The 15,304-nt window shown below is 58.6% G+C and overlaps 1 protein-coding gene and 1 long non-coding RNA gene across 7 annotated transcripts in view; one reads left to right on the top strand and one right to left on the bottom strand.

Annotated features, from left to right (window-relative positions):
* Positions 1–1,154: 1,154 nt before the first annotated feature.
* Positions 1,155–3,328, bottom strand: LOC309617721. 2 transcript variants are annotated; one of them, XR_014238109.1, is made up of 2 exons: positions 3,119–3,328; positions 1,155–1,616 (listed from the first exon to the last, which is right to left on the bottom strand). It is a non-coding gene; the product is annotated as an uncharacterized lncRNA (long non-coding RNA). The 2 variants fall into 2 exon arrangements; XR_014238110.1 differs by having other exon boundaries at positions 1,155–1,567.
* A 422-nt stretch (positions 3,329–3,750) lies between these two features.
* The window catches only part of GSE1 (Gse1 coiled-coil protein), a 421,270-nt gene continuing 409,716 nt past the window's right edge, over positions 3,751–15,304 (top strand). For 3 of the 5 annotated variants that reach the window (XR_014237434.1, XM_082366846.1, XM_082366840.1), the window contains exon 1: positions 3,753–6,179. Coding sequence is in view for 4 of the 5 variants with exons in the window: in XM_082366846.1 (XP_082222972.1) it covers positions 3,855–6,179 (2,325 nt within the window). In the remaining variant the exon portion in view is untranslated. Of the gene's footprint in view, positions 6,180–15,304 lie in introns of all 5 variants that reach the window. The other 2 variants (XM_082366844.1, XM_082366845.1) reach the window with 1 other exon arrangement.

Raw genomic sequence — 15,304 nt, 5'->3', positions numbered from 1 at the left:
ACACGCATGAACACATGCATACACATGCACAGGGATGCACACACACATGTACACACTAACACATGCATATGCACATGCACACTCATGTGAATGCAGGCCTATGTGCACGTACATATGCATACATATACACAATATCTGTATATGCGTATCTTCTCCCAGAGGACTCCATGCTTTGTCCATCTAAAGTCGCTTCCGGGGCTTTCCTGGTGGCGCAGTGGTTGAGAATCCGCCTGCCAATGCAGGGGACACGGGTTCGAGCCCTGGTCTGGGAAGATCCCACATGCCGCGGAGCAGCTGGGCCCATGAGCCACAATTACTGAGCCTGCGCGTCTGGAGCCTGTGCTCCGCAACAAGAGAGGCCGCGATAGTGAGAGGCCCGCGCACCGCGATGAAGAGTGGCCCCCACTTGCCACAACTGGAGAAAGCCCTCGCACAGAAACGAAGATGGAACACAGCCATAAATAAATTAAAAAAAAAAAAAAAAATCAAATTGCTGTGGTCACCAACCACGTTTAAAAAAAAAAAAAAAAAAAAAAAGTTGCTTCCGGGCTGTATATCTGTATATGTGTATATGTGCATATGTGTGTACATATGCACACACCAACACAATATCTGCACACACAAACACATGTATACACAAACTTTCACACATGTGGCACATACTCAGGACACTCCCTGGAATGATTCCAGCTTAGCCAAGAAAAATCCACCTCCCTCTTGGTCCTGTCGACCCCTGTGGCCCTCCTCCCTCAGACTGTGTGTGTGACCTCACCACAGTGCCGCCCTCACCTCGGAGTGCAGACAGGCGGTAGCAGAACCTCCTCAGCCACCGGACAGAGCCAGGAAGGATCAATACGCACACACGTACAGAGTCACCTACAACGTGCCAGGCCCCTGTGATCCTCGCAAAAAAGTTGGGTGAGGATTACGATCCCATTGCACAGAGCAGAAAACTGAGGCTTAGGGAGCTAAGAGGTTTGCCCAAGGCTCACACAGCTCGAGAGGGATGGGAGAGGATTGGAACCCAGGTGCGTGGCACCCAGGCAGTGAGCCAGGCCCTGGAGTCTACACAGTGAGCAAGACAGACCTGCTTCCCACAGGAGGGAGCAACCGGGCTCCTGGGGGAAACCAGACAGAGAATAGTCAACAGAAAAATAAAATCGATGGCAAACTCCCATGCCAATGAGCTGAGACCGAGAATGCCAGGGGAAGCAACTTTATTTATTATAAATTTATTTATTTATTTATTTATTTTTGGGTGTGTTGCGTCTTCGTTTCTGTGCGAGGGCTTTCTCTAGTTGCGGTGAGCGGGGGCCACTCTTCATCGCGGTGCGCGGGCCTCTCACTGTCGCGGCCTCTCTTGTTGCGGAGCACAGGCTCCAGACGCGCAGGCTCAGTAGTTGTGCCTCACGGGCCTAGTTGCTCCGCGGCATGTGGGATCTTCCCAGACCAGGGCTCGAACCCGTGTCCCCTGCATTGGCAGGCGGATTCTTAACCACTGCACCACCAGGAAAGCCCCGGAAGCAACTTTAGATGGACAAAGCATGGAGTCCCCTGGGAGAAGATACTGCAGCCAAGACCATAAAGAGGAGAGGAGCTGGCTTCACAAAGACAGCCTGGAAAAGCATGTGAAACAAGGAATAGCATGTGCCAAGCCTTAGGGGACCCACATGCAACCCCATAGAGGACCTGCCTTTCCTGAGTCAGGGATTGTTTTACCAGCAAGCTCTTGGTCTGTGTGGAACTTGAGAGTTGTGCTAGGACACAATTAAACAGACCTCACCCTTTCCAGTTTTCCTAATCAGGCCCCCTCCTCTCAGCAGGTATTAAAAATGCCAGAAGCAGGGAAGCCCCTTCGCCCTGCCCCCAACATTCCTTCGGGACAGTTTTGCTGACACAGCTTTTTTCTGGCCTGCGTGAGGACCTGCAGGCCTGCATTTCTGGCCATGATGATGATGGTGACTTTCCTGTTGACCCCGGGACTGCGATCCCTGGAATATCCACCAGGGATTCCAAAGAGGTGGCCCTTTTCTCTTGTTCCATTTATTTATAATGGATGGCCCTCCTCCGTGCCAAGAGGAAGCCTAGTTTTACTTACACGTCAGTGCCCCAGCGGGCAGAGGGGCTAACCTGGCACCTTTGTCCCCAGGCTGACTCTGGGCTCCAGCTGGCAGGTTGGGAAGACTGTTCACTGCTCAGAAATCAGAGACTCATAGATTTTTGAAGCTGGAAGGGGTGGGCATTTTGCAGATGGGAAATGTGAGGCCCAGAGAGGCCTGGATGTGCACAAGGCCTCCCAGCCTGAGCCAGAGCAGCAGGGAGGAGGGAGAGGTCCTGGCTGTGTCCCCTGCCGTGGACAGTGTCCATCAGCAGATGGATGACGGGGACCAGATGTTTGCTTAGTGATGCTGCGTAGCCAGGGAGTGGAGAACAGGGGCCTGGAGCCGGCTGCCGGCGTCTGAATCCCAGCTCCGCCACTCCTGAAGAGTACCTTAATGCTCAGTGCCTCCTCTTTCTCATCTGTAAAATGGGCCGATCATGGCACTTAACCCAGAGTTATTGGGAGGAGTGACTGAGCAGATGTGTATAAAGTGCTTAGATTCTGCCCCTGGCACATACTAAGGTCTCTCTCTCTCTCTCTCTCTGTTTAATAAATACATGTATCTATACATAGGTACAGTAAATACATGGAAACGGTTAATCCCCTGCCAGAGCTCCTGCTTAACAAGAGGAAGAAAGGGCCCAGAGTTGTCAAGTCATTTGCCCTGGAACACACAGCTCAGACGTACAGGACCTTTTCTGCCCCTGGCCGGAGGTGGGGAGGGGTGTGGCAGGCTGACAAGTCTGTCCCCAGGATGGTGCATTCACTAATGTGTTCTGGGGGATAGGGGACAGCTCCTGTTCCCTCTGTCACCAAGATTAGAACCCTGGGCCCTGAGAGGTGCCCCCAACCCAGGGCTCTTCAGGGCTGTAAAAGGCCCTTTAGAATGGGGAGGGGGCCGGGGCCGCCCCAGCTCATTTGGCAGCGTCCCTACTTCGGGGCTGAGGCTGCCCCTCCGGAGAGCTGCCCTTCCTCGGCGGGCTCCTCGGTCTCCGGGGACGCCGGGCGCGTCCTTACCTGGCTCCTCCCGCGTCCTGCTTGACCTTTACTTAAAGACCAGCTCTAGCGGCTGATGGGTTTCCGCGGGTCCCGGAGGAGACCCTTCAGACGGCTTGCGCCGGGCTTGCTGGAGAGAACCCCTAATTGGGGCAATGAATCATCGAGCGCGGCTCCCGGCTGGACACAAAATAGATAGAGGAGCCGGCGAGCTATTGTGCGCAGTTTGGGACGCGGCGGGGGGGGGGGGGAGGCAGGGCTGAGAAGGAGGAGGAGGACGAGGACGAGGAGGAGGAGGAGGGGGGCGGGCAGAGGGGAGGGAAAGGGAGGGGAGGGAGCGTAAGGGAGGGATTCCCCCCCCTCGCCCCGCCCGCCGTGCTCCCGCCCTTCTCCTCCCCTCCTCCCTCCGCGCCGCCCGCCGCCCCGCCTCCCTCCTCCCCAATTAAATGACCCAACGCTTTGGCAGGCGCCGGAGCTCGCACATGCGGCTGCCGCTCCAGCCGCCCCGGGCCCGCCGCCGCCGCCGCCGCCGCAGCCGCCGCCGCCGCGTTCTGGGCGCGCTCGCCGCGGCGCCGCCGGGGGCTCGGCCGGCCGGGGGGGGCGTCTCTGCGAGCGGCCGAGCGCCCGCGCCCGCGCCGGCCGCCCGCCGCCAAACTTTGCAGCGCGCACACATGCTCCAAGTTGGGCCCGGCGGCGGCGGTGGGCGGTGAGGGCGGCCCGGGCGCGCGGGGGCCCGGGCGGGCGGCGCGGCGCGGCCATGAGCGGGCGGCCGGCGCCAGTCTCCCGCAAGCAGCGGCTCATGGCAGCGGTGGGCGAGCGGGCGGCGGGCGGCGGCGGCGGCGCGCCGCTCTCCTGCTTCATCTGCGGCGGCGGCATCGGGCGCGGCAAGGAGCTGAAGCTGCAGGTGAAGCAGCCGGCGGCGGGCGTGGGGGCCCCGGCGCAGCCCTTCTTCCCGTTCCTGCAGCAGCAGGAGCCGGCGCCCGGCGCGCGCGAGCTGTCCCCGGCCGACGGCTGCGTGCTGGTGTGCGCCGTGTGCCGATGCTTCCTGGGCGAGCAGTGGGCCGCCTTCGAGCGCGCCCGCACGCCCGTGGACAAGCGCATGTACTGGCTTAAGCGGCCCCACCAGTGCGACGCGGGCGCGGGCGGGCGACGCGGGGGCGCCGGGGCCCCCCGCGAGTGGAACGTCGCCTACGCGCTGGGCGCTGCGGCCGGCGACGAAGACGACGACGACGGTGGCAGCGGCGGTGGCCCCGGGCCCCGCGCGGCCGCTGAGGAGCCTCGAGACTCGGAGCTGTCGGAGCTGTCGGACACCGACCCCCTCTCCGAGCCCGACCCGGCCGCGCGCGACCCCGCCAGTCCCCACCAGGACGGGGCGCCGGCGGCTCGGACTGCCCCGGGGCCCGGGCCTCGCGGGGGCCGCTGCCCGGAGTGGAGGCTGGCGCCGGGCCCTTCTCCTGGACAGGGCGCAGAGACCACCGCAGCGGGGGACGTGGAAAAGGAGGAGGTCCCCTCGAAGCTCCGAGTGGACGGGGAGCCCAAGGCGGGCATCCGGCGCCGGCGGAAGGGCCCTGGGAGGCACTGGGTCCCGGAGGCCCGGGCCAGCGTCCTGAGGGGCATTCAGGACCCTTGGCTAGGGCCTACAGTCCAGGTGGCCCCTGCAGAGAGCATGAAAGGAGCCCCTTCCGGCAGGGCCGCCAAGACCCCTGAGAGCAGGCCGCTGGGGGAGACCCGCGGGGGCTGCTGCGTGTCAGAGGACAGTGACATCAACATCACCAGCGAGGAGGAGGGCCACAAGGAGCAGCCTTTCTCAGGCCCCCGCGGCCCCCGAGACAAGGAAAACGGTGGCGGCCGTGGCCCCCGCGCTCCCCTGGAGAGCCGGGCTGCGCCACCAGAGGGCCTTTGCTGCTACGTCTGCGGGTCGGCGCTGTCCCCGGCCTCGCAGCACCAGATCCACGTGCAGAAGCAGGAGAAGCTGGCCCAGGCCCCTTTCTTCCCCTTCCTGTGGCTGCACAGCCCACCCCCAGGGGCACAGCCCATCAGCGAGGGCGGCAGCACCCTGGTGTGCCCCTGCTGCTTCTCGTCCCTCATGCAGCAGTGGCAGAGCTTCGAGCTGGCCAGTGTGCCCGTCCTGCAGAGGCTCTACGTGGTGCCCCTGAACAGCCACGCCCCCGGCATGGCCTCCAAGGGCAGGAGGCTCCCAAGGGAAGAGGGCCCGCCCGCCGGGGCCCTGCCAGAGGCCTGCTACCTCTGCGGGGAGGACTGTACCCAGGACGCCCGGGCAGTGGCCTCCAGGATGCTCAACGGCCACACCAGGGGCTCCATGCATTTCCCCTTCCTCAGCCTCCTGCCCTGCCCCCCCAACGCCCAGGGCCCCAACAAGCGCTGTGAGGTCCGCAGCTGCCCCAAGTGCTTCAGCGTGCTGGAGGACGTCTGGGCCCTGTACCGGGCCTGCCAGAACGAGGAGCTCATCACCTCCGTGCAGGGCTTCCTGGGCAGGTACCACCAGGCCTTCTCGGCCTCAGACCCTGCTCTCTCCGAGCCGCCCGCGTCGGCCCAGGGCAGCCCGGCGTCCATCTGCTACGTCTGCGGGGCTGAGCTGGGCCCTGGGAAGGAGTTCCAGCTCAACGTGAACCCTTCCAGCCGCTTGGGCGAGAAAGAGCCCTTCTTTCCCTTCCTCACCGTCTATCCGCCTGCCCCACGTGCCAGGCCTGCCGACTCCACCGGCCTGGTGGCCACCTGCGTGCTTTGCTACCACGACCTGCTGGGCCAGTGGCTGCAGCACGAGGCCCGCGGCACCCAGCACGCCGTCAGCCCCTGGTCTCGGCAGTACCAAGTGGAGACGTTCGTGTGCTTCTTCTGCCGGCAGGAGAAGAAGCGGTGTCTTGGGCTGAAGGCCGTGCGGGTAGCCCGGCTGCCCTTGTTTCTCTACACCCTGCGAGCGAGCCACAGCCTATTAGTGGACGATGGCCGGCAGCTGATAATCGGTGCCTGCACAGAGTGCGGGACCCTGGTGTGTGCTGGCCAAGGGCTCACCCGCCAGGGACCCATGGGTTGGAGCTCCCCAGTGGCAGCTGCGAGGAAGGTAAGCAGTTCTCATGTCATTCTCTGAAGTCCCAACAGGGAAGGAAGAGATGTTTTCTGTTTTGCCAAGGAGGAGTTTGCAATGATTCTGTGTGGTGTGTTCCAGCAGGAGGTGCCCTCCGGGGTCACCCTGCTAGTGCTTGGTGGGTGCGTTGGCCTGGAGGCATGTGGCAGGTCGGAGGAGCTGGGGGCCGAGAGTGGTCCTGTGGAAGAATAGGGCACTGCTGGGAACAGCAGGCATGGGCCTGAACTTGAGTGTGTTTGCAGCGGAATCTATCAAACAGAGGAAGTTCGGGGCACGTCTGTCATCCGCCTGATAACGTTGGTAATTAGTCCAGCCATGCAGGTCACTGAGAGGTCTCCGTACTTACCCGGTTTAAACACATCAGAAGTTCCTCTCTCCTCTTGCTCCCACTCAGCTTAGCTTTTCCAGAATTTCCCACTCAAGTTCACACTTTTCCTTTGAGGCTCTCTGGTTGCTTAATAGCAGCTGGAGATGGATTTCCAGACGTGGGGTTTGGGACCCAGGGGACAGTGGCCCAAAGAGACATTTCTCCCGGTGGGAAGAGAGTCTTTCTTTTCTGCAAGTCGGCTGTGCAGGGGGAGGGTGGGAGGCCTGGCGTGCGCCCTGTTTATAAGGCGCCTGCCTTCACGCTGCCTGCCCGGGAGGAGCCAGACGGGGCTCAGTTAATTTTGGATCTGGCTTTGCAAAGGCCGAAGCAGGAACTGCCCCCGGTGGGTCTGGGGAAAGCAGACGTCTGTGAGTTGTGACCACCATCACGGCCACCGGAGCCAGAAATCCTGGTTTCCACCAAAGCTGGTGACACTGGCTTGTCTTAATCAGACACCCGGAGTGGTAGCCGCTGGCGAGGGGCTGGCGGAGGGACCTGTGAACAGGGAAGGGTGTCTCCGCCCGTCCAGGAGTGGGTGTTCCGTCTGCCTGAGAGGCTCTTGATCCTGCCTCCCACGCATCCATGCGTGTGCACACGTGTGGGGTCCTGGGTTACGTGTTCACGCTCGGTGGTCGCGTCTATAGAGTAGATGTCCGGCCCCGACGCCTTCACGCTCTGCTCAGGGTTCCTTCGATGTCAACATCCCCTTTGGACTTAGTGCTGTCTTTGGGGGGCTTTGGTCTGGTTTGGGGGCTTTTGTCTTTAGAGCTGTTTTTGGATGGCCTCTCGTTTTAAACGGACAAGCCTGCCACCCCCGCACCGTGGATGCTAAACCTCTTGTTTGCGGTGTACGGCAGCCCAGCCCGCGGGTCTGCTGCTGGGAATCTGACCTGCAGTTCCCGGAAGGGCCGGGCCTGGGAGAAGAGCCTGGCTGAGCAGGACAGAGCCGGGTTCCAATCCTGCGCTTTCTCTTGTTAACTGAGCGCCAGGGAGGATGCGTCTCGTCCTCCCTGAGTTCATTCCTTTAAGCTGGGCAGTGGAAATAAGTATCACCTGCCTCGTGGGGCCATCATGAGAATTAAATGAATCGGGGCATTTGAAGGCTTCCGGCAAGTCAAGCGCTTGGCATATAGTGGCACCCTTGTGTCCTCCCGATGTGTTGGGGCAGATTGTTCCAGGATGCAGGTGGATTCTGCAGGGTGGGTACAGATTTTCAGCTTGGCGGTGGTGGGCGTGGGGTCATCAAAGCACTCCCCGTGAGGCCTCTCAGATTGTTTTCTGTACAACGTCCGAACTGTGGTGTTTTCCCACGTTGATTTGCTCTCTCATCGGGAGTTGATGAGATGCCGACTGGGGGCCTCAGTGATAGGAACTTGAGGAAACGAAAGAAGCTGCAGTTCCCCGTCCAGCTGCGAAGGGGGGTGCGGAGGGTGGCCCGGTGTGGACGAGAACGCAAGCTGGTGTCTGCCCAGGAGGGGTCAGCATGAGTTTGGGGGGGCTGAACGTCATGCTAACTTCTGCCCCATTTCTAAAGCAACTTATTTCGTCTGCTCCTTACCACGTCCCTGTGAAGCGTTATTATTCCCATTTTAGAGATGAGTAAATGGAGGCCTAGAGAAGTCAGATGACCTTGTTGACTATCACACAGCCAGTAGGTCGCCGAGGTGGGTCTTGAACCCCAAAGCCCTCTGCCGTTGGACCACCTGGCAGAGGTGGAACCTTGGAAGATGGGTGGGATTTGTTGGTGGGAGAGGATTCAGGAGAAGGGAAATGAGGTTGGAGTGAACTAGAGGCCTTGAAATCAAAAAAAGGAGGTCGAGTTTAAAGTTGAAGATACAGGGGAGCAATAAAAAGTGAACGAAGCCTTGGAATGGGCTGGGAAGAGCTCCGCCCAGGGCCGGACCCTGGCAGCGTCCCAGGTGGTTGGTGAGGCCATCAGGCCTCTGGGTGGTGGGGCAGCAGTGCGGGTCTCAGGCTCATTTAAACAGAGGGAAAGAGAAACCTCAACTCCTGCCTCCAGGAGAGCCTGATTGATGGTCAGTAGAGTGCCGGAAATACAGCCTCTGCCCCTCCCCCCGCATTCATTCAACAGATATTCATGGAGCGCCTACTCTGAGCCAGGCGCTGTTCCAGACACTGGGGCGCTGGTGGTGTCAGGGGGAGGGCCACGAAGAGCCCACAAGGAATACTTCCTGCAGAGCTGTGAGCGAAGCAGGATGAGGCTAGGCCAAGTGGCAGGGTGGGCTTGGGGATGAGAGAGCAGGGTCACAGGAGCTGCAGACCAACCCACGGGACTCCTGGCAGGGCTGTCAGGGGTGAAGAAGCGGGTGACACCACCAAGGAACGTGCAGAGGCCCCCATGCTCCTTTCCCGAAGCCAGTTCCGGAGTCCTTGGTTCTCATGTCCATATTCCGTGTCTCCGTTCGGTGCGTGGTTTGAGAATTTGTGGGGGAGTGGCTAGGGGCATTGGAAGGTGGCTGCGGGGAGCCATTTAGGTGGGTCAGTGTGTTCCAGAACCTCATCTATACCGCCTCCTATGATGCCTCAGTTGTTTCCTGTTAAGGGTTCATTTACAAGCCAATCAACTTTAACCGCTAAGAAAGTAAATGTGAAAGGGGAAGGAAGTAAGGAAGGAGGGGTGTCTGTCACTGGTGCCCTCCCTTTGGATTGTGGCTTTTCTCACCAGCTGGACTCCTGGCCCCCTGGAGAGCACCCTGCTTTGTAGCCACCATATCTCTGAGCTGGCTGCTTGGATAGGGCTGTGTCGGGGGTGGGCTGCGGAGGCTGCAGCCCACCCACCCTTTTTGGGGGTGCTTCCCCGAGGAGGAGCCCCAGCACCAGGAAGCTCTGTGAAGCCATGGAAAGACCCTGGCTTGGCCTTAAGACAGACCTGGCTTCAATCTTCATTCTGCTGGGAGCTGGCTGTGTGACCTTGGGTAAGACTCTTGCCCTCTCTGAGCCTCAGTTGCTGCCCCTGAGAAGTGGAGATGCTCGTTCCTCTGGAAGGTTTGTGATGTGAGAGCTGCTAGCGGGCACCAGGGGTACGGGTCCCATTCATTCCTTTCTTCTCCCTGAGGTACTTGTAACTCAGGCTGGGTCTCTCACTGGCACCCACAGGCTCCAACATCACAGCCTCTGCCCCCCACTTTTCTGCTGGGGGTGGGGAATGGTTGTCCCTCCCTTCAGAGTTAGGAGGCACGGCTGGCCAGGCTCGGAGATGGCATCTGGGGACGTAATAAGGATGAAGATACAGAATGCTTCCCGAGTTCCAGGCTGTGCCAGGCTTCACCTGTACTCACATTTACCAAGTCCTCACAACAACCCCATTTAGGGAGGTGCCACTCTCCCCCCTGTCATAGAGGAAAAAGCAAGTTCAGAGAGGTCAAGGAGTTTGCCCAAGGTCACTCAGCTCATGACATCAAGGCCAACATTGGACCCAGGAGCCCGGCTTTGGAGTCTGTGCTCTTGACTCTCTTTCCCCTCTGGGGCTCCAGCTGTAAAGGTGGCAGTGCCCTGGGGGTGGGGAGGGTGGTCCTAATAGCCCCTGTGTGAACCTGCCCACCCCGCATTTCAGCCGGCAGAGCAGCTGGGAGGCAGGAGTCAGCTTGAGTGGGCCAGAGGCCCCGAGCACCCCCCCACCGGCTGCCTCTGCTGCCTACCCCCCGCCCCCAGTTTCTCCACCTGCTGAGAAGTGGCGCCCTTTGTCTTTTGCTTCCCCCAGCACTGTCCAGGTGTTCGGATTTCAGCCGGGGACCTCCGTCAAGGATGGGTTTGCCGCGTGATCGAGCTGCTTTCCTCGCGAGCCAGTTGGCCGCCAGGCCGCCCTTGCCTCTTCCCTCCGTCCGGGGAGCGTTCTGGGCAATGGAGCGTGCAGCTGTTTACCTAACCGCACCCCGGCCCTCGCTAGGGGCTGCCCGCCCAGCCCCCCGAGCCTGGCCTCCCGGCCTGGAACAGGTGTTGCCGCTGGGCCGCCTTTCTTTTCTCCGCGCTGACATCTGAGGCCTGCAGAGAGGGTCTGTCATCACTCGCCTGTCAGGGCCACATGCACATCTGTTTCCCGTGTTCCCGGCTCTTCAGGGAGGGCCTGGCAGCCCCTCCTCCCCGGGTCCAGGATCCAGGGGCACTTGGGCAAGGCGACAGGATGGGGGAAGCTTCCGGAAGGTGCCAGGAGAGGCTGCCCGGCTGGGCTGACACTGGCACCCTCTGCCTGGCAGCTGCTGGGAAGCGACTGGGCTTTGGCCTTCCCCAGGCTCTGACCACCTCCTCCGAGGGGAGGTCTCTGCTTTTCTTGGCGGGTTGGGGGCCATCTGCTAGCGGAGTAAACTTTCCAGATGCGCCTTGTCTTAACCCTGGAGGTGATTAGAGACAACTGGCATGGCAAGAGGTCTTCAAAACTCAGCCTCCCTGGAAGCAGGGAAGGGGAATTTGCCCAGAGCCTTCTGGCCCCTTCTCGGCTTAGATCTCTCTGGGTCCGACCCTTGGGAGATTAACTCTGCTGTGACTCTTTGGAGGGGTTGAAGGTTCTGGGCAGGTTTGCCTTATTGGCACATTCTTTTGGCTGAGGAAGAGGCCGCGTCTGGAATTCAGGTCCATCTTCTGTCCTAGGTCCATATCCTGGTGGGGACGGTGGCGAGGGATGACGCTTCTGCCCTCTGCGAAGAGCGTTTAGGACCTTGGCTTCTGTTTGCCATGCCGTCCCCAGAGGGAGCCTCACGAGGGCAGTTGCGGAAGGAGCTTCTACTGGCCATGTGACCTTTGTTCATTTCCCCATCTGTCAGAATGAAAGGCCTGGTCCTCAGGGGTCACAGACGGTTTGCATGCCACACGTGAAATCTGACTGGTGGTACTGTGTTGAGAAGGATGCTGAGGATGTGTCTGGACTTGCTGGGAAAATATCTAGCAATTTATTAACAGTTATTTTTTTCTCTTTTTTTCCCCAGCTTTTTGAGATATAAATGACATACAGCATGATGTAGTTTTAAGGTGTGCAGAGTGTTGATTAGATACATGTGTCTATTGCGAAATGACCTCCATCCCCCCTGCCCCAAAGTTGCCATTTCTTTTTTTGTGGTGAGAACATTTAAGATCTACTCTCTTATCAACTTTCAGGTATGTGATACAGTGTTGTGAGCTGTCAGGCCCATAATGTACGTTTGGCCCCTTTGTTCAATATCTCCCCATTTCATGGGGTCTAGGTTTTAAAATTGGTATGTGATGCTGGGGCCCCGAAACACCATGATGTTCTGTCCTGGGGAGGATAAAGCCGAAACACCATGATGTTCTGTCCTGGGGAGGATAAAGCCGAAACACCATGATGTTCTGTCCTGGGGAGGATAAAGCCGAAACACCATGATGTTCTGTCCTGGGGAGGATAAAGCCGAAACACCATGATGTTCTGTCCTGGGGAGGATAAAGCCGAAACACCATGATGTTCTGTCCTGGGGAGGATAAAGTATTACGGTCACAAAACCCTCACGGATCATCATTTTTCAGGCAACTTTACACCAGGAGGGCCAACAAGCCCACAGCCTAAGGCCACTTTTGCTGGTTTGATCTTTCAGTAATACAAGGTAGTTAGATGTATAAGTTTTGAAAGAAATTCTGCCAGTCCTGTGCCAGGGATGCTGGCGCAGTTCTGCCTCCTGGCCCAGCTCAGCCCTTGACCAGGGCTGCCCTGGAGAAACGATTGTACCCATTCTACCCATTAGCTCAACAAACGTTTGCATGCCCGCAGTGCACCAGGTGCTCTGAGGATGTGATGTGGAATCAGGCAGGCCCTGCCCTTGGGTGGATGGGGATGGGCGGGGTGGGGGGGCGGGTGTAGGGATCTGGCTGTGATCATGCACTGTGTTGAGTTCTGTGCTGGGGTCTTCTGGAAGTCCATAGGATGAGGGAAAACGGGTATGTTCAGGGAAGGCTTCCTGGAGGAGCTGACACCTAAGCTGACCCAAAGACTGAAAAGGAATCAGCCAGGTCCACAAAGGGGTCATGTGCTCCTGGCAGAGGAGCATGAGCAAAAGCCTGGATGTGGGGAGTGGGATTTGCTGGAGAACCTTAAATAGTTCCTCTTGAAGTGGGAGGAGGGGATGGGGTGGGAAGGGTTGGTAGTGTATCGAATCCCTGGATGCACATTTGAATCAACTGCCCCAACCTGTTAAAGCAGAATCTCTGAGGGGTGATCCTGGTGGCACTGGTATTTTAAAGCTTCTGGAAGATTCCAGAGTTGGGGTGAGAACTGCTGATAGAGATTTTGGAAGCACAGCCCAGGAGTTTGGGGCTTTTATCTTGAAGGTGTGGCTTGGCAGTCACCAAAAGGATTCTACTCATTTGTTCAGTCTGTCTTTACTAAGCGCCTACTGTATTCCAGGCACTATCTGGGCATCAGGACCCAGCAGTGAGCAAACCAGGCCTGTGCAGGGAGGGGCTGTGATGGTGGTGACGGAGTGGTGGGGAGAGGGGAGGGTTGGGGGCTGTCACTTGAGCAGTGAGGGGGGGTCTGGCAGGGGCCTGAGGAACAGTGAGGAAGCCGGGGTGCCTGAGGGCAAGGCGGGGTTCCTCTCAGAGGCCGGCAGGGGCCAGTCGGGGGACCTCACTGGGGAGCCAGGACTGTGGGCTGACCCTGAGAAGGCATTGTTTTTGTTTTGTTTTTAAATTGAGGTATAATTCACACCGTACACAACTCACCCTTTTAAAGTGTACAGGGCAGTGGTTTTTAGTGTATTCCCAGGGTTGTGCACCCATCACCACTATCTAGTCCAGAACATTCCTATCAGCCCCGAAGGAAACCCCCTCCCCATTAGTGGTCACTCCCCCTCCCCCATCCCCTGGCAACCATGAATGACCTGTCTGTATGGATGTACTTGTTCTACATTTCGTAGAGATGGAACCATACAGTATGTGGTCTTTTATGTCTGACTTTTGTCGTTTATGTTTTCGAGGTTCATCCACATTGTAGCATGAATCTGTACTTCAGCCCTTTCCACGGCTGAGTACCGTTCGACTGCATGGATAGAGCACATTTTGTTTATCCATCCATCAGTGGATGGACATTTGGGCTGTTTCCACCTTTTGGCTGTTGTGAATAACGCTGCTGTGAATGTTTACAGGTATACAGGTTTTTGTGTGGGTCTGTGTTTTCTCCTGGATAGATACCCAGGAGTGGAATTGCTGGGTCATCTGGTAATTCCATGTTGACCCTTTAAGTTCCACTTTCCCACTGGGGCTTTTAGGCAGGCAAATAACGTGATATGACTTGGGTTTGAAAAAGTCACATTTGTGACTCCTTGAAGCTGTGTTCCGTCAACTCACTGGCCACCGTTGCACCTTCTGTGGCTGGTCTCCATCACTGGATTTGTTTGAAGCTGGGAGTTAGTCTTCCTCTCCCTGGGGTAAGAGAAGCTTTATTAAGAATTGAGCTCTTGGGGATTTTGATTTGCTATAGCTGCACCCCTGGAAATCAGAGGACCCAGATTCTGGCCCCAGCACTCAGTTGCCTTGGGTAAGACCCTCCACCTGTCTGGGTCTCAGTTTTCCCCTCTGTAAAATGGGAGCAGATGGTAGACTAGTAGCTGAGCCCCTTGGCTCCTACGCAGCTGCCAAACTGTCATCTTTCTGCACTTTTTGGCAGGAGTGGGATTGGGGGGTGGAGAGAGAAGACCCCTGGGGTCGAGGCCTAGCTTGGCTCCGTTGAGTCCAGCGGCTCTGAAGTTCTCTGCCCCATCACTGGCTGCCCCAGCCTCTTGCTGCCCGACCTGTTTGGTGTGGAACCCTGTATGAAACTGATTGCTGGATTGGGTTTCCTTCCAGAGGTGCCAGCAACCTTGAATGGATGGCACAAAAGTCACAGTTGGTATTTGGTACAGCGGAGCCAGGCAGACATGCCGGGACCCTGGGCAGGAGCACCTCCTCTTGGAGCCGTTTCTCCCTGGCAGGTGAGAGTGAAGTGGGGAGAGGAAGCGGTCCAGGGTCCAAGGAAGACCCCTCAAAGGTCAGAGCCCACCGAGGCCACGTTGTCCTGCCCACCTCTTAGTGTCAGCTGTCGGCAGAGCCGGTGAAAAGGAAGATCATTGAGGTTCTGTCCGCCCCCCCTGGTCCTGATGCAGACGCAGCGAGGTCTGAGGAGATGGTGGTGGTTACGATGCTGATGCCGGCTGTAGCAGAGGACGCTGCTCGTGCCCACTCTGTGCCAGCCACTGTCCTAAGCGCGCACGTAACCCTCTACCCTCTTCCCCAGACTGCCCGTTCCTCCTCTGGCCACGGAGCGTGGCGTGAACTGTCCTGTGGGAAGGTGGCGTCCGTCTCGAATCTCCCATGAGGAGGCCAGGGCTCACGACCCTGAGGGTCTTGGGTTACACGGCAGAGCTGGGATGTGCGAGAGCCAGTGGTCTAACGCCTGGCCTCGGCCTCTCCCCCTGCCCGGGCTAGAGTGGCACCCATGGGAGAGGATGTGGGGCTGGCAGGGGCCCGCCCTGGTGTAGCCGCACAAGGAGGCTGCCCTTGGACTCCTGCACCAGCTCCCCGAGGGGGCTGGCGTGGGGAGGGGTCCGAGCGTCGGCACACTGCAGCGCTGTTTTATAAGCCTTCCCAGACCCGTAAACCTCGCCTGGCTTCCAGACGAGGGTTCGCAGACGGGGATTAAGAGGCTTGTGAGGGTTCTGCCGCCGGGGAGGGACGGAGACAGGTGGGAGACAGGCGTGGGCTTTGCAGACTCCCAAATGCAGCAGCCCCGGGACGG

Source organism: Balaenoptera borealis (genome assembly GCF_965194805.1).
Source record: "Balaenoptera borealis genome assembly, chromosome: 19".
Classification (NCBI taxonomy): Eukaryota; Metazoa; Chordata; class Mammalia; order Artiodactyla; family Balaenopteridae; genus Balaenoptera; species Balaenoptera borealis.
Note: the sequence above shows the minus strand (reverse complement) of the source record. Positions and strands in the feature narration are given on the sequence as shown.